The sequence below is a fragment of the Rhipicephalus microplus genome, chromosome 4, assembly GCF_043290135.1.
Source record: "Rhipicephalus microplus isolate Deutch F79 chromosome 4, USDA_Rmic, whole genome shotgun sequence".
Taxonomy (NCBI): Eukaryota; Metazoa; Arthropoda; class Arachnida; order Ixodida; family Ixodidae; genus Rhipicephalus; species Rhipicephalus microplus.
Window position 1 is genome coordinate 129230374 of NC_134703.1, and position 18726 is coordinate 129249099.

At 44.1% G+C, this 18726-nt stretch overlaps 2 protein-coding genes across 5 annotated transcripts in view; one reads left to right on the top strand and one right to left on the bottom strand.

The window, feature by feature from the left end:
• LOC142814608 (uncharacterized) overlaps positions 1–18726 on the top strand; it is a 168950-nt gene that overhangs the window by 108573 nt on the left and 41651 nt on the right. For all 3 annotated transcript variants that reach the window (XM_075893648.1, XM_075893649.1, XM_075893647.1), the window contains one exon: positions 198–268. In XM_075893648.1, the coding sequence (XP_075749763.1) occupies positions 266–268 (3 nt within the window). In that variant the 5' untranslated portion in view covers positions 198–265. The remainder of the gene's footprint in view (positions 1–197; positions 269–18726) is intronic.
• Positions 1–18726, bottom strand: part of LOC142814609 (uncharacterized) — a 137481-nt gene that overhangs the window by 92214 nt on the left and 26541 nt on the right. For both annotated transcript variants that reach the window (XM_075893651.1, XM_075893650.1), the window contains exon 3: positions 3157–3356. In XM_075893651.1, coding sequence (XP_075749766.1) covers positions 3157–3315 — 159 coding nt within the window. In that variant the 5' untranslated portion in view covers positions 3316–3356. The remainder of the gene's footprint in view (positions 1–3156; positions 3357–18726) is intronic.

Genomic DNA, 18726 nt, shown 5'->3' on the forward strand with positions numbered 1-18726 from the left:
TGTCACACAAATAAGTCAAAGCAGTGCATTATGGCGGCGAGGTACTCATGGAGCAAAAAGAGAAATCTTTATGAGAAAAGCGAACAGATTTGAATTATCTCAAAGATATGCGGTACAAAATTATGTGGAGAACAATCTAACAAGCCGAGTAACGGCACCTTCAAAACAGTAATGAAAAGAATACTTTTACTTTGCAGGTGCCCACATGTTGCGATGGTGAACGAGCACGCTAAACGAAAGACGGTGAATTGAGGGATGGAAATAAATGGTGAGTAATCTTACAAACAATAATAGGCACCATCGTATTGATGTAAAAAAAACGTGGCTGATCCTCCTGTATAGGAATCGGTATAACACGAAAGCAAAACGTGTTTTTACAGAGGTAGTTGAGCGTGTACCGTGCATTGTTTCAGCAGCACCAACAAATGGCGTATTCACGTTAGGAACAGCAAGAAGCTCGAAACTTCAAACAAACACCTCAAGCATAAAGCACGCACGAGATCGGAATACACAGAACAAGCGCAAACTGTCACAGTTCTTCCTTCATCGTGTGTTAGCAGTGCGGTCTTTCGCAAACGCTGCCGTGGCAGCGTGCGAAGTGACCTTCGTCCTCTTCCGAATTACGTGTCTGATAAGCGCGCGCGCAGGAGAGACCACGCTCCGTGAAGACGGCACATGGTGGAGGCGACGACCTTTAGAGCACGCCCAACGCGAGCCTGTCCCGTTATCTCACCAGTGATAAGGGAAACGTGCCAAAGTTTCGAAGCTCTGAGGATTGGCAAATGGTGTATGGTGTATATAAATGGCTTGCAGTTAGCATCACAGACAATGTACGTTCTGTGGCGTAGCAGTTAGCGCCGCGCGCTGGAAACCGAGAGGTTGCTTGTTCGATTCGGCGTGACATATACTTGCCTACCGCTTTCTTTCTCTGCCATCTCTTAATATACATTTTCGACGTCACTTCCATGGCGGAAGTACGTCAGCGGAGCCGTGGTGGACCCCGGCACAAAAGAATTTCGTGATAAAAGTTTAGGAACTGCGTATGCCAATGAAAGGATGAGGTAATCAGTGATATAGTTCTGCAATGTATGTTATACACGTAGACAGCAAGCTAAGGGAGGCCTGATGTAAGTGAAGCAGCGTTGTAACCAGACCTGCCGCAGTGGTCTAGTGGCTAGGGTGCGGAATGCTGACCCACAGGTCGCAGGATTCCATCCCGCGATCTGTGGTCTGCGTAAGTCGTATTTATATTTAGGTGTCCCTTGAAGAACCCAAGGTGGACGACATTTGCAGAGCATTCCACTACGGCGTCCCTTTTATACATATTTTGGTTTTGGGACATTGAACACCAACAATTATTATTAGTAGTGTAGCAAGGGGGTGTTTTGAGGGATTAAGCCCCCCCCCCTCGAAATTTTACTTTGTGTGTGCAAATATGCGTGCACTCATACAAACATCCACAAGACCAGATCCCCCTTCCCCCCCCCCTCCCTGAAAAAATGGTCTGGTTAAACGCTCAGCTAAAGACCATGGCAGGTGGCAGGAAGCCTTCGACCTGCTGGAAATTTATATATGCTGCGTCGGCAAGCCCTGGTTACAGGTGGCAACTTGCGCTTTTTTGTTGTTGGCAATAACATATAACTGATGTTTCAAGCAAATATTGGGATGTACATCTGCCTTTTAGTCATAACGAGTGTACAGTGCCCTATCGAAATACTGCTCTACTCCTGTACAGACAAAAGTTACATAGTCACGGCTACTTATGGGGGCAACATCATCGATGCTGCAACATCACATGTGCAACATTGCGTGTTCCATTTTTCAGGTAATCTTCAACCACAAATAGTGTTGGTGATAGCTTTTTTCTAGGAAGGGGTTGTGTGTCTAGATGTTTTCAAGATGAATAAACTCCTACAGATGTGCAGTAGCATTATTCATTTGCAATCATAATGTGAACGTGCAAGTGTGAACTTGTCATAGGCATAAAAAATATACCACGTTTATTTTACAGCGCTAACAGCATGTAGAATCGACTTGACACATAAGCGCATAGTTATAATGAGATCGTACCGCCATTGATGAACGCTCTATGACGTGTCATGAACGATGTCACACTGTGTTTAAAGAGCCCGTTAACTCTGCAACCGCTTCGACAGGTAGGAGCATAATTTCGGCTCGGCAATTTTAAACCGTGTAAATAGTGTAGAAGCAATACTGGAAGTAGTGTGGGCGTTGGTGTTTGGGGGTTAAGTGGATAAATCATGAGTGTACGCAATTTAACAATAAGCAGCATCGCAGATGAAGGGAAACTGGTGTATGCACAGAAAGAGGATTGCTTCAAATACCCGATGTGCCTGTCATAACATGAACTGTGAAAAATGAAACTATAGAGGCTGCGCTTTTAAGAGCAAACTGACAGCTTTGTCATTTATATAAAAAGGGCTTAAAATACTGTTGTATGTAAATGCTATCAAGCTCGGTTTGATGACACTGCGCACGAAGTTTTCTTAGCTAGTATAACCTAATATGTGCGGTAATGGCATAGTATAACGCCTCTGATGCAACAAATCTCTCTTTTTATATGAAAATCATGGTTCCTTCGTTTCAATAAATCAGGATTCATTGTTTAGTTTTTTCTGAAGCATGAGACATTCATTAGCAAACTATAGAGGACTAACATGGCACTGTTCAACAGTTGAATCATAAACTTTATCTTTCAAAAGTAGCACCATGCACAATATAATGAGCGAAACATTTAGTGTTTGCAGTAAGAAATGCTCAAGTGTTTAGTGCAGGAGCTGTGGGGTGTCTACACAAGGGAATAATATTAAGAACCGATACCTCATAACGAAACTTCAACTACACAATGGACAAAGTAAACTACAACATGCAAATTTCACCCCTTTAAAGAACAGATCAGACAGGAAGTTAATGTGTTGACAACGTAATAAGTGTATTTACGTTTTCCTGGGTGAGTTTAGAAATACTCCTACGCACATTTATCAAGAACGCATTTTCACTGTGCACCATGACAAGAAACGCAGCAAGCTTATTTAAACGTTGGCGAGTCTTTAAGGACTATGTGTCTCGGTGTCTTGACTTTATGTTTGCAATTGAGCCTTATATAAAGCGAGGACCTTAGTGCTGAAGACCTACCTTGGCAATATGCTCCAGCTTCAAGTACAGCAGCAGTGCCTGCCTTGCAATGTGCCCGGCAGCTAGAACACTTGGGTCAGACAGAGCGAGTGCGATTGAACAATTCAGTGCTTTCAACAGCAGAGCTCCCTGATAACTGCGACTCCGCAGCCCAGACATCCAGACTGATGGGTCTAACAGCAGGTGCAGGGAGGTGTCACCTGCAGAAAAAAGTGAAGATACTGCTGAGGTCCTCTACAATAAAAATAATTAGGCACGCGTAAACTGCGCAACGTATAGTTACAAAAACATCAAATGATCCTATGTTTTGTTTGACCACCACTGATCACTCATTTCGAAAAGGTTATCCAACGTTTTGAAGAAACTTATCTATATATATTCTATATTGCGAAATCCAACCATCCCTTCATAATAAACAGTCAAATTCATGCGGCAGGTACAAAAATGCGTCCTGGACTGATAACTTCTGGCTATGTTGCCACCTGAATTTCATACCCTTCTCCTCCTTCACCCCGTCCCACCAATCTTCTTCTGGCTTACGAAAACTTATCTCACTGCGAAGACTGTATACTTTGGCAGAAGCATAATTCAGAAACATGGCAGAGCTCATCACTTTATGTCAGTGGATTTTTACGCCACCTAATCGACCACAAACTGCCGCACTTGATAGGCATGGCAACCTACAAGATGTCTTCTCTTCGGAATTTCTTTACGAGGCAGGTCGTTTGTTAAAAGAACCTTGGTAAAATGTGTAATATATCATGTCAGAAATGATGCCAAGTGTAAAATATTTCACAAATGCACCGGGGACGTGCCTGGAATAAGATAAAAGCCCTTAGGTGCTTGCATCACAGCAACTACCCATGTATACAACTCACGACCAGTGATACAGACCGGGCGACTAACGAGAGAAAAGTAAAGCAAGGCTTTCAGTACATATTCGCGAATGTCGAGCTGCCGCTTATCATTTAATCTGGCAAACCTCAAAATACTCAGTTGCTGAATGAAGCGACGCGCACCACCAGTCGTCGATACCTGCGCGGGAAAGCCAGTCTATACGTGAACTCCAAGGTCATCAGACTCATCGCACTCGTAAATGCAGACATCTCGGGGCGCGCGAAAGGGAGAAAGTAGTTTGCGATGCTTTGAATGTCTCTCAACTTCGGCTGCTTGGCTATACGGTACGTATCACTATGTGCACATCAATACAGCTTTCGCAGTCTCTCATAAATCACGGCGCAAGACGGTGTAGTACGGTGCGATGCAGTGCAATGTCACACCCTGAAACACGGTGAAAAATTGCACGCCATGAGACAAGTACAGAGCGCAAATGAAAAGCATTCGCACCCTGAGCACGTCCAGAGCACATCCTTATCATTACAATAAAGCATCAAACAAGCACATAATTCATTTAGACTTTCTAAAGGAAGTCGCACGTACACAAGTGACAAAATGTAAAGACTGAATTCATACTGAACTTCAAATACAGGGTACATTACAGTTATTATAATAATTATCAAACAGAAGTCACAGTAAAATCGGGGTAAACAGTGGTCCTCCTAAACGACCATTTTTGTAACAGTAGTATTCAAGCACTTTAGAATCATATGAGTCGAATGAGGTCGGTCAATTTATCCTACCCGCACTTCTGAACAGTATCGTTACCATGAAAAAGTATCTACATATTATATGTTTTAGGAATTGTTTTTGTCGTAAGTGTTATTATACAGATTAAAGTTGCATATTAATATGAGACTGTTAATGCAGTTTTTATAGTATTACTTTAATAAACAAATTTTGAAGACAACATGCAGCAATATTTATAGTACAACAATATTACAAAATAATTTGATTGTTCTGCCCACAGAATGAAAGAAAAAACAAACAAAATAATCTGAAATATAAAAATGTTAGGTCAATAGTTTCGAATGATGCAGTTACAATTTTTTTTTTTGCCAAGTGAAAACTACATTACTCTCATCAGGTTCCACGGTTATATTTTCCATGCTAAAAATTGTTTAAACAGAGTATAGTAGAATGAACACAGTTAAGAAGAATAAGTTTGATGTTGAGCCGCATATATTCAGCAAATTGTGCAAAATATACCACAAGAAATATTCAGATAACTAAATTTAACACTGAACATACTGAACACGCCAATAAAACATCCTTAAGTATGACTCAACCACGCACAATAAAACTATTCTGAACGTATAAGCTCCAAAAAATATGTCTTCCCATTTCAACTATCGAAATATGCCGAACCAAGACTGACACGCACAAGCTATATATATATATATATATATATATATATATATATATATATATATATATATATATATATATATATATATATATCTTGTGCGTGTGTGTGTGTGTGAGAGAGAGAGAGAGAGACCGGTGTGCCATTGGGCAAAACAGTTCTTTGAAACGACATTTGCCTAGTATAGTCGGGTTTCCCGTCCTAACATTTCTTGCGTCTTCTCCACTTCCTGTTGGAGGCGGAAATGTTGTAGGCCCGTGTGCTCAGATTTGGGCGCACGTTAAAGAACCCCAGGTGGTCGAGATTTCCGGAGTCCTCCTCTACGGCGTCTCTCATAATCAAATAGTGGTTTTGGGACGTTAAACCCCACATATCAATCAATCAATCAATCAATCAATCTCCACTTCGTGTATCGGTAGTACTTGTGAACATAATAACTTTTGGTTGATGTACTCGCGGAAGGTCGACGATGCCCACATAGATCAGCAGTCAAGTGAAATTGAGCCTCTATATGCAGTCGTGACAATTACCCAAAAAAACTATTATCCTCGGCATGACACTCCGGCTACAGAGCTTACAATCAAGCATGCTCATTTTAGTAAACACAAATGGTGTTTAATATTTCCGCTGTGAAAAGCTGCCACAAACGCCAATCTTCCTAGTGACACATAAATACGCAACACTAATTAGATCACAGGCGGGTTCCCTCCTTGCGCTGCGCACCGCTCTCTGCTGCTTAAAAGGATGCCACCAAATATTCACCAATGTACAACTGAAACACTGTACTTATAGACAATACATTTGTACCAGCATTATCTTGACATTTCATTCAGCATAAAGACCAAAAAGTGAAACGTACTCGTGAACACTTGACAAAGATTCGGGCTCGTTCTACGGGTTTTAAAAGCGAAGATGCTTAGTGAATCATCCTTGTGCCAAAAACCTTTCGTCGTCATTACCGGCTATGGGCCACATAGTTTGAGTAACTGGCCCATTAAAAGTGGGGAAGGCAATAGTCACACCACCGTGGTCACACCACCGTGGTCACACCACCATAGTCACACCACCGTCACACGATACATTGTGGTAATGAGAGCCAATGTACACTGTAAACAGAAATAAGCCGAAATGGGAGTAAATGACCTTGTCCTCTAGCGCACACCCAGATGGGAGTTTTAAAAAAGCCGTCTCTGGGAGTAAAAAATTTACTCCCCATCAGAAGGGGGTTTTCGCATGGTGTCAGGGGGGTTTTTATTTACATCCATAGGGGAACTTTTTCAGGTCAGTATGGGAGTAAATTTTTTGCATCGACCGAAAAAAAAATTACGTCAGCAGCCATACCATGCGCAAGCGTAACTTTAATTACATTACATTTAATACGCACAACAATGATTACAGTACACAAACATTATCACAACGTTCACGTAATATCACAACACTCGCACTCACCACAGCTTGTTACACGCAGTACACACCTACCATATAGTCACCGAGTATATATAGGCACCACATTCTGACCTCCTGTCCCCCAGGTGAAAGCCTTTTTTTCTAATAATTAAGCAATAAATACGCACGGCATAAGTATGAACTTGCGGTGGTCTGATGTGAACACTTCAACACACATGCCTTTTATCCTAATCCTGCCTAATATTTAATATTTTTTTTACTATAACGAAAAAGTTTTATCAGTTGACGCTCTGTCGTACAGGCTGAATTCGCATCAGCAGTGCTGTTTGTGGACCCGTAAAATGCACTGAATCATACACAAAGTGCGCCCGGCCTTGAATGAACACATTAACGAGGCACATTCAGCAGCTCCAGCGATGAACTGAGGTAGACCGCCGCTACCGCGTTCGACGACTAGGCCTCACTCACGAGTACGGCACGGTGATTCGATGAATGACAGCTGGCGATCACAAAATGCTTGCTGATGTGCAGTTTACGTCTCGTTTTTCCCATGCACAGAAATAGGTGTCCGCTATCCACGCAGTTTAAGCTACGGAGCGATAGACTTAAACGAATGAGATGGTTCGCAGTCGCTGTTCCCGTTGCTCGCATGCATTGCATGTATAGCTCGCAGAGCTCGCCACGGCGGCCGGTGCGCAGTGCGAGCTCGATACGATGCCGGCTTGATACCGACGCCATAGCGAGGCCTTCCTACCGCTTAGATGTTGCAGCCGGTGAAATACCGGTGACACTCCGAGAAGCAACTATCGGAGGAGACGGGGCGAGCGCGTCGCCGGCGCAACTCTCAGACCGGTTGCCGGCCAGCCTGCCGTAGTCGAGCGAAGCCTACTTCGAACCGCTTCGAAGTTTTACGGTGCAATCGCTGACGATCGTACTCCGCCTCGTTCGGCGCTCGCCTTGTAGTTAGTCATTGACAGCTGCGGTCGCAAGGCGCAGAAGACTGTTATACATCCCAGCAGCCTTCATTTTTTGTGAAACACATTCTTTGCATCGCCGGTGGTCGGTGCTAGCTCGTAGCGCTTGCCGCGGTGGCCAGCGCACAGTGCGAGTTCGATACGATGCCGGCTTGATACCGACGGCATAGCGAGGCCTTCTTACCACTTAGATGTTACAGCCGGTGAAATACCGGTGACACTCTGAGAAGCCACTATTGGCAGAGACGGGGCGAGCGCGTCGCCGGCGCAACTCTCAGACCGGTTGCCGGCCAGCCTGCCGTAGTCGAGCGAAGCCTACTTCAGACCACTTCGAAGTTTCTGATGGTGAAACTCCAGGAGCAGCCGCTGACGATCGTAACAGCTTACTTTTGCTACCATTAATTTATTCTTCGAAGTTTTTTGTTACTCGGCCCTTTGAAGCGTGGCATTCAGGACGTTTCGTTGAGGAATCGGACCGATGTGCAGCGTGGTTTGAGGTGCGAAATATAATGAAATGTTCCCAGTAAATACCAACCGGTCGTTGCTATTCTTCGCTGCACTTATAATTTCGTTGCCTGTTGACAGATGCTTACACGGTTAGCCACACAAATCACATGTGTTTCACACTGACGTGCAAACATATGCCCGTACAGACACATACACACACGCACGCACGCACACACACACACACACACACACACACACACACACACACACACACACACACACACACACACACGTCACGCCCAAAGAGGGTTTTTAAAGCTCCTATAGGGAGTTTGTAACCACGTGACCTGAAACTCCCTCGGGAGTTTAACAAGGTCGTGTCGTTCATAAACTCTGTGATTAAGGAGGGGGCGTTTTACGATGACATGTGCCGAGTTCACTCCCTACCAGGGAGTAAATAATTGGGGCAGGGGAGTTTTGTGGGCTCATGTGCTGGAGAAACTCCCATCTCGGCTAACTTTTGTTTACAGTGTACAGCTCGCGCCTAACCAAACGCAGTCATGGGTCACTTGTGTAGAAAGAAGCAAGGTGGCATGCAGTGACAACCAAATTCAAGCAATCTTGCAACATCACTGCAGCCAAGTTCAAGTGAAGTTCAAGTAACAATTTAAACAAAAGCTCTGCCGAGATGAAGCAATAAAGAAACATGAGACCGATCTGCTTCAGTGTGTGTCGAACATCGCGCGGCTTATATAGTGCAAGCTTCAAGCTATTTTTTTAACCATCCGAACAATATTTACACGATTTGACATCCCTCTTAGCGTCACTTTTACTACATACAGCACAAAAATAACTATGCAACAGCATCGTGCAAAGAACATTTTTGAGAGGGTCTCGCTACGACATCTATTTTCGCGAACAAACCACGCGAACCGCTGTCTCAGAGGCGCTGTTGAATATCATCGCCGCTCAGCCCCCTTCACCTCCCCCCCCCCCCCAAAAAAAAACCACCTATGCTGAAAACGATGCACGGGTGCTTACAGAATATGCTGTGTGGCCCAACTACTATATAGTGGGCAGGAGCCCCCATATTACTAAATTCTCCATCGGCGCTTTCGAATCGCTGATGATCACGTTCTATCGGCGCGGTAACAAAAAGTTAAAGTGACGAAACACACCGACAGGCGATTATACTTGAGGCCCGTGCGCTTAGATTTAGGCGCACGTTATATAACCCCAGGTGGTCGAGATTTTCAGAGATTAAAAGAGAGAAAGAGAATAAGGATGAAAAAGAGGCAGGAAGGTTAACCATGGCTGAGCCTGCATGGTAGGCTACCTTGCACTGGGCAGAAGGTAAGGGGAATAAAAGTTAGAGAGAGAGAGAGAAAAGGAGACAAATGTCACTCATGTCAACGACAAAACGGCAGTTATGTGCTTAACATCACAGACGGTGAGTCACATCCGTGTCTTATTCGATTGAGCACATTCGTTGCATTAACTTGTATGCGCGGTTCCATGCACACAAAATCTTGCCAATGGTGAAGCCATGATGGTGCCGCTTGCGTTCTCAAGCAGCGTCCCCTCAGAAATTAAGGTCCCAAATCAAGATATGGTAATGAGGGACGTCGCATACGGCGTCCCTCAATAGTATATCCTGATTTGGGACGTTAAACCACAACAAATATTATTAAAGAGACGGTGAATAGTTACGAAATACGTGAGTGCAGGCAAGCAAGCAATGTACGACTGTAACAAAGAAGAACCAAGACAGAGCAGCAATGATCAAAGCACTGAGACAAGCTGACCCGGAGAGCCCGCAAAGTGGCGGCGGCACGCAAACACCGGCAAGCGGATCCTGAGGATGCTGCAGCCAAGCGCATGAAGTGAGGTTTCTCACGTCTTTACATGATGATGAACAAGAGGACAAAATGTGCGGAGGTTTGAAAGTTTACCAGATTCACTTCCGGAGCTTCACCCACTCATCGTCATTCAATTCGTGAATGTGGAGGGATCTCTTATACAAGGCAGTCTACATTCAGTTGAAAGCACGTTTGCCATCGTCACCTATTGATTCCCCCAACGTATGTTGGACTCCAACACTAGTCTATAGGCGTCCACACGGGGGAGGGTCAAGAGAGGTTCAACATCTGCCCCGTATACACTGACTTAGTAAGACGTGGGGTGGGGGTGCCCCATTGAGTCTTCGCCCCCTCTTGACAGAGAACCATACTCGCGCTTTACACTCAACTAGTCATCGACAAACGCGCTATTAGTGAACGACAGACGCGCATTGGTGACCGTGGTGATCACTAAAGCAACTATATTTGCTGGGACAGTGCAAATAAGCCCCAGAAAGAGCGAACAGTGACTGGAAAGTTCTACAAGCAACTACAAGCAAAAAAGAAGCCAAGTCCGCTTATTATACGCGGAACTAGCTACTCTGAGTTCACTTGTCGTAAAAGTTATATGTAACGATATACGGAATTCACAGAGTATAAAAATTACACGCGTCAATTTTCGCGAAGGATGATCCTGGCTTTGGTCTTCGTATAGTGTTCAGAAACAGGCTATTGATAGCGCCTAATTTAGAATACAAATCTAGCTTCACAATAACGTAATAGCTAACCAAATAAATTTTCTTTGTTATCTCCATGTCACTGACACATACAGGAAAAGAATAATTCTGAATGGCGGAAGAAACCTAGTTAAAACGGAAGAGCGGTCCTACCAGGGACCCTTCAAAGACTTCACTATAGATGTCTTGTACACAGAACACGTCTGGCCTTCTATAGTTTACAAGATGTATTTAGAAAATAACTCCAGAAGAGATTTGCAACTGAAAGGGCGACATCAAAGTGCATACATTTAAGCTTAAGCAGCCAGCGGTTGACTACGTCAAAAGCCTTGCTGCGGTCGCGGTATACATGCTGTCAACTTGGCCTCTCCCAAGTGAGGACATGGAGATCTGCGTTCTCAAGATACCAAGACTCGTGATAGTTGATCCACCGGCACGAATTTCGTGTTGGAATCAACAATTTATCGCAATAAAAATACGTTGTGAGGAGCCGGCCCACGAATCCTCGATGTGGTGCAGTAAAGAGAAATCGGGCGATAATTCGAGACATGTTTTACGTGCAGTTAAATACATAAAAAAAGAAAAAAAAGCAATTTACCTTATGTTAGGATAATTGGAAGCATTCAGGCAGTTAATAAATGTCGTTATCAACACTGGGACAAATACACTGCCGTATAAGCTTCTTAGAATCACGCAATGGAATCCATGTGAGCATCGTAATAAGTACGGCTTCAAGTCGTTAGCGTATTTGCGGATGAGATTTCCACCTCGACACAGGGCCTGATATATGCACCCTTTTGAGATATCGACTGATAAGTGACTCTAGAGATGGCAATTGATGAGTGAGCTGAAACCTGGGGCTTCATTATAAACGGACGAGAAATGCCTGGCGAGCCATTCAGTGGCCGCATTTCGCGATTCCGCTCTACTGCACGGAATAGTTGAGTGCATAATGTGGTTCAAGTGTTGTAAAGCGTGGAGCTTGCCAAATTACAAAAAAAGGCTCAGTAATAAGTGGCTGAACTTCATGATATACGTATCGTATAAAGTCAAGCATGAAACGTCCTGACTAAACAAAAGAAAAACAGTCAGGATATATATTTTCACCGCAAATTACGCTACGACTCCTCGTAGGCACTCGTGTTAGCCAATGGCGATGACGGGCATATGATTAGACAAAGCGGCTGCCCAATGGAAGAGGGCACTTACGGAGGTAAGGCGTCGCTAATTTCGTCCCAGATCTTTCATGTAACAAGGGTATACTTAAGGCCCGCACCAGCATTCATGATCACCCGTGATATAACACCAAGCGTTGACTTCATCAGTACGCGGATGCAAAGTCGGATCCCTTTAGCACAGTTTATTTAAGTTCACCGGGGATCTAGGCCTAACAGCACATAAACATCTCCCTTGGCAAGCCAATCTTCTGTGATTGTCCTTTTTTCTTCATTTTGGCTAGCAGTAACTTCCACGCTGCATTGAACTGAAAGTCCAAGTCCCGCATGACGTGACCAGGGTACTCCTTGCATAATCTGCAAGACTAGAATTCAAGCTGGCCGTTGAAATCGCAAAGATCTACAACAATATCTAGAGTGTACGTCAAATTATAACTTGAGGTGCTTTACGTCCCAAAACCATGATTTGCTTACGAGGGACACCGTAATGGAGGTCTCCGGAAGTTTAGAGCATCCGGTGTACTTTGTCGTGCACTCACATCGCACGTACAGCGCACTGGTTTCTATCATTTTGTCTCTGTCGAAATGTGACCGCCACGACCGGAATCGAACCCGCGACCTCCGGGTCAGTAGATGAGCGCCATAGCCACTGATCTACCGAGGCGAACGAGTACACGACAAATAGTTTTTTTTTTAAGCAGAACGAATCCAGCAGTAAAGAAAGAAAAACTTGCTTGTTGCATTTAAAACCATCTGCTACGTCTGTGCATGGATGACAAAAAGGAAAAAAAATAACTATCTTTTTGCTTCCTAATGATGGAGAAGAATAGAGCTACCTAATCAAAGTAGTACGACTTATACTTGTCTTTTTTGTTTCTGGAAAGTAAAATGCTGACTTGCACCATTCAAAAAAAAAAAAGAAAGAGTGATTCGAGAGGATGGTTCCTATCGAACATTATATATAATTAAAAAAACTAAAAGCATAGCGGCGTTCTTGATAACATAGTTTGCTTAAACTATCTTGGCTAACAAACCGGCATCTTTTCTCAGCATTGTGTTGTACAGCACACAAATACGAAACAAGCATGGTGAACTAAAGCGTTCAACGAGAAGCAGCGAAACATTGATGCAATCTTGATGATAATTGCTGGTAATCGTAGCAGCGTACTATATTCAGTTAAGTTTGAGTTTCTTATTCAACTTCTGTTTATTATTGTGGCTCCCTGCATTTTCCTTAACTATTGATCCGCATTTCACCTTCGCCCACATTTTGAGCGAAAGTTGTAGCGAAGCATTGATAACGGCGTGAAAGACAGCCAGACATCATGCAGAGTGGCAACTCAGTTTTTTTTTTTACAGATATGCGTCAGGTTCGGCACGCCTTTAGGAACCTGCACATGCGAAATATACAGTTATGTCTGGCATAAAGTCGGTTACCGTATTTAACCAATCCCAACGCGTACTAGAGCATAAAACCGCATGCGCATTAGATTTGCGTACAGACTTTTAAATTTCAGTCCCATAGCTGCATTTTCGTTTTTGGGACATGCAAGCCAGGTGCACGTTAAAATCAGAGGCGCATTAGAATTGGGTAAATGCCGCATGTAAATTTTCATATATGACATTCTGTTATCGCATGGACTTCGCAGAGGAAACTTATGGAAGAATAAAATATAGTTAATCCCTCGTGGCACTGCATACATCAGTTGACTTTTAGGCATGCAGCAAAAGTAGCGGAACGAAAATATGTAATGGAGATAATTATTTGGCATCTGACATAAACGAGCCTTAAACAAGTTGTTATCGTAGAGTTTAGCAATTCCCTGAATTCTGTGAACGAAGGCGAGTTAAAATAATGGGCGCGCCTGGTCGAAACACCGTGCACGGGAAGTATACCCGTCAAGCGTAACGTGAAAAACGGTGCAAGCGCGTCGTCGACGTAAACAATAGAACATTGTTCTTTGAGGACTGTTTTATTTCTTCTCGTTTCACCTTCTATGTATACTGCAGACTGGAACGATTACGCTTATATATAGACAGAGAAGCGCCTTGGCCAGGTTTGTGGCCGCTAACTTTTTCCTTGGTGAGACGGGTCCTGCCATCCTTTACAAACGTTCGTGCGTGTGTTTGTGTGCCCATATACGTGCACCAACAAAATATAAGGATTCCGGGTGGAGGAGAGGAAGTTGAAGCCACCTAACCATCCACTTAGCCCTAGCTACTACGCCATAGGAGAGGGGAGGAAGAGAAACGCAGGGAAGCTGATCAACCAGAGTCCCGCCTCGTTGATGCGCTCGCACTTAAAAGCAAGAGTAAAAAAATAAATAAATAAGCGTTAGACAAACGTGGAACGCACTGCACATTCACAGCGAAAGCTAGAAATGCGCGCTTTCTAGAGCCTTTTTTAAAGACTCTTGGGGCAACTATAGTATACTACAAGTACACTTTCGGGGAACACACTACGCCATATCTCATAATATTTCTTTGTGGAAAAGGTAAGCGCCCGCCAAGTCATTATTAGTTACTATGCGTAGAAGCGAGGTACCCGCTATAGCATCTTCAACACATTGTGTGCGCCTTATCAATGTGGTGGTTGGTGGCCGTGAAGAATTATGGCTAGCCGTTTGAAATGACTTGAAAGCTTTAAACGACCTATGCAGTTACATAATTCGCCCTGTGTGACGCCCGGTCTTCCATATATTCCCCTATAGCCACGCTGTATAACACAAGGTAACGTGGTTTCCCAGCAACTAATAAAATTACACTTGCGACATACCCACCATGCCATAAACCATCATGTATTAGTGTAGTAGGGAAGCGTTATCACCATTGACCGTTACTCGTCATTCTTCGGAAAAGCGTCGTATACCTGCTATGCATGCAGACCTGTAAGGCGTCGTATGCACTTTGCTGAAACAGCGCCTGATTACGAAGAACGGTGGCTGAGCCTTTCGTGACGGGTTGTAAGCAATGAACGACACACTCGTTACGCGGTTTGCGTTCCGTAACGCCGGGTTTTTTTTTTTTTGCGGATCTCAGACGCTTTATTACACATGTTGAGCTCATTCCTTCCCCGACATGAACCCTGCATAGGACGTCTTTCGGAAGGAACTTCAAGCAGCAACGTACCTCTTCGGTACAATGCGGAGCTGCCCCAGCGAGGGCCCGGGTTCGACTCTCATTTTATACCGAATAGCTTTTATTCGTTCCGTAGCATTTTTTATTTAATACGAAGATGTTACGGACACCGACGGCCGTGGTGGACGACTATACGGCGCTTAAAAACGGCTGTCGTGCTCTCATAACTGCTTTCATTGTAAAATTAAGCACGCTAAGTCATCTACTGATACAATAGTTGTGCCGATGCACTTCATCTTTCGCACTACGTCTGTGTGGCTGGAAAGCTGTTTGTGCTTAAATAAACAGGTGTTGACTATATAATGCTCAATTAATGACTGCAGCTTCACCGACAGCACAACGTCGGCTAAACAATAGGTATGAGAACTGCGAGTAGATGTAGAAGTGTCTAAAATATATCCAGTTTGCAAACGTATACGAAGAGGGATAGAGAAAGCTATAGGATACATGAACGAAAGACACTCTGCCATTTGCCGACATACCGAATCTCAAGTCAAGAGTCATGAATGTGAACGCAATGATCAGGAGAAGGAACATCTTAGTGGGGGCGTCACGTGTTGCTTATTGCAACATTCGGCATACGGGCTACCATTGCTTGTTTAAGGCAGAACACACACACACACACACACACACACACACACACACACACACACACACACACACACACACACACACACTTTGCGCATCATGCTTCAAGGCGGGAAAATACTTCAAAAACCCGCTCGGTTAAGACATTCAGCTACACAAGTTGTGATATACTGATATGAAGTGTCTCGCACAGTGGCATAAATGGGCGAATCAGTTACTTCACCATGTCCGAATTTGTGCAATGCAAAAGCATACAAAAAGTGTTCTGCGCTAGATGCCCCGCTTCGACTAATTAACTATAGTATGCAGATCACTGATGTTGTGAAATGGTGGGAGAGTAATTAGAAATGTTTTCAGCTCGCACAAAAGCATTCAAACAGGGATTAAAATTCTTGTATTTCGGAAAAGAAAACAAAAACAACAAGACCAGCTATAAGAGGTTAAACATGCACCATCGCAAAACTAGAAGAAAATGAGCTCCTTCTAAAGGCAAGAATGCTGCGAAGAAAAATACATCAAGTTTTTTTTTTCTCGTGGAATCGCCGAGGAAGGTATGACCACGAGTGCATTCAGGTGATCATCATATGTACCTAGAGAGTTTATATAGTTCAAAGAAAAAAAATTTAGATATTACAAAGCTTGTAGGATTTCGCATCCCCGTTCACAACCAAAAAAAGCCTCTTGACTAAGCAGCATCATTATTTATCAAGCTGAGGTTGGGCCAGTACGCCTTATAAATTTCACGGAATGATTTAGGGGGTACACGTAAGAAGCAACCGCCAGGGCTTTATTCTGCTTTTGTTTAGTCAACACATCTACGGCATCGATACTGCACAATTAAGGATATCAGCTTTTGCAGTCCTTCTGTGAATTTTCCGCTGCAGTAAAATGCATGCACACCCAAAATGCCTCCTATGTCTGTCAGTCTCAATAGCGGTGAAACGATATACTATTTTTGCAAAACATGAAACGTTTCTCTATCATTCCTAGCGAACTTCGATTCTGGATATGAATAATAATGATGATGATGAGTCTGCCGTGGTGCAGCACTGCTTATGGTGGTGGGCTACTGAAGCGAAGGTCGTGGGTTCAATTCCGGCCACAGCTGTCACGTTTGAATAGAGGCGAAATAATAGAAGCCCATGTACTGTGCGGTGTGAGTGCACGCTAAGAAACACCAGATGGTCCTAAATTCGACAGCCTACGGCGTCTATCATATTCATATCGTAGTTTTGGCACGTTCAAAAACCCCCAGGTATTGTTAATATTATTTGGTGATGATGATGAGGCCGTAGTTGGTTGACGTTAATTATTCGAGAGTCGCAAAGGCTGGCGCGTGGCGATGTTTTTTTTTTTTTTCATTGATACGTAACTTGCTTACATGTAAAGAAATTCCGACGCCTGGCTTAAAAAAAGAGAGAGCAAGAAGATCGCTTGCAAGATAACTAAAACCGGAGCGTGAAACCAAAGACGGTGCAAATCGCCGAGCGAAACGAAATGAAGGCACCTGCAAAGAAGCGCTATGCAAAGATAACCACAGGTGCGCGGCCACACCCGAACACGCGCACCCTCACAAGATCAAGCGAACAGGTCAAACCTAACCACATACAGCGTATACCCAAATCTGAAGAGCTACGAGTCTTTCGAGGCTTTCACTCCTCAAAAAGACGTAACTCATGAACGTTAGAAGCCAAGGTCAAATACGTCTAGCGGAACGAAGATAAGCGCCTGAAACGGATTCCAGCATAAATTTTAAGCACTTGAGCAACCGCACGAACGCCGTATACCAAACACGCGCGTCGTATAACAGCTGCTGCGGAGCGCGACACAGGTATACACGCCCAACGCGCTGCGCGGAATATCGCAAGTTCTCTTATACGTGGCTGCTTGTATATAATCGCTTCTGCGTTCTCGCCTAAGGTGTAGCCCCGCAGCGCAGTATACCACCGACTAGGGTAGAAAAGTATCGTTGAGAACGCGAAAGTGAAGCAAAGAAGCATAGTGTCGAATCCACCGAGAGAATCGCGAGCAGGATCGAGTCACCACTTGGAACGCTAACCGAATAAGCGATTATGCCACACAGTGCGTGTGTCAGGGACCACGCTCCGTCTGCAGATCACGAAACGCCAGCGGTAACGTGAAGTATGGTCTTGTGACAGATGCACGAACAGGTTGAGTAAATATGGGCTGAACCCTCACGGAACAGGCATTGCTCTCCAGCTATGCACGGTGGCATGGGAGGTGCCACTATAAAGAAGAAATTAGGTTGCTAACATAAGTTATAGGCATATTGGTTATCCAGCACGCGAAAATGTGTGCGAGCTGGTTGTTAAAGCTTGAACAATAAGCGGTGGGATCTGCTGAGCGAAGGCATGCGACTGAAGTCACGTTATATATAAAAGAATCAAGACTAGAACTACGCAGACGGCATACTAAACTGACAATGCATAGAGTATACAGTTAGACCCAGTATAAACAAAACAACACCGAACAACACGATATGACGGAAAGGAAAGTCTCTTACACGGGGCCACGCGAAAACAAAATGTCATCAATCTTAGTCCCATGCTTCTGCAACATGCAGCGAACATGCAACATGCAGCTGCTGGCTGACGTAATCGTGGAAAGTCAACAACGGCTGTGAAACTTTGGTAACACATTTTCCCGGGAATACACGCTATATCACATAGCCTCTCCTACGCTACTACATTATAACGACTTTACTAACAATGATAACATCCCATATATTTTGGCCTAAATCACCATAGCAGATCCATTTCACGGCGTGGTCACACCCCACCCCTCCCCCCCCCACACACAAATTATCGTTTTTTTAGAAATGTCTGCTATTTTGACTATGACGATGAAATGTGTGTGGGGGGGGGGAGATGAACAACAAGAGAGAAGGGAGGGAGGTTAGCCAGGCACATGCCCAGTTTGCTACCCTACGCTGGGGGAATGGGAAGGGGGGCATAAAGATGAAAGAGAGAGAGGAAAGAGAAG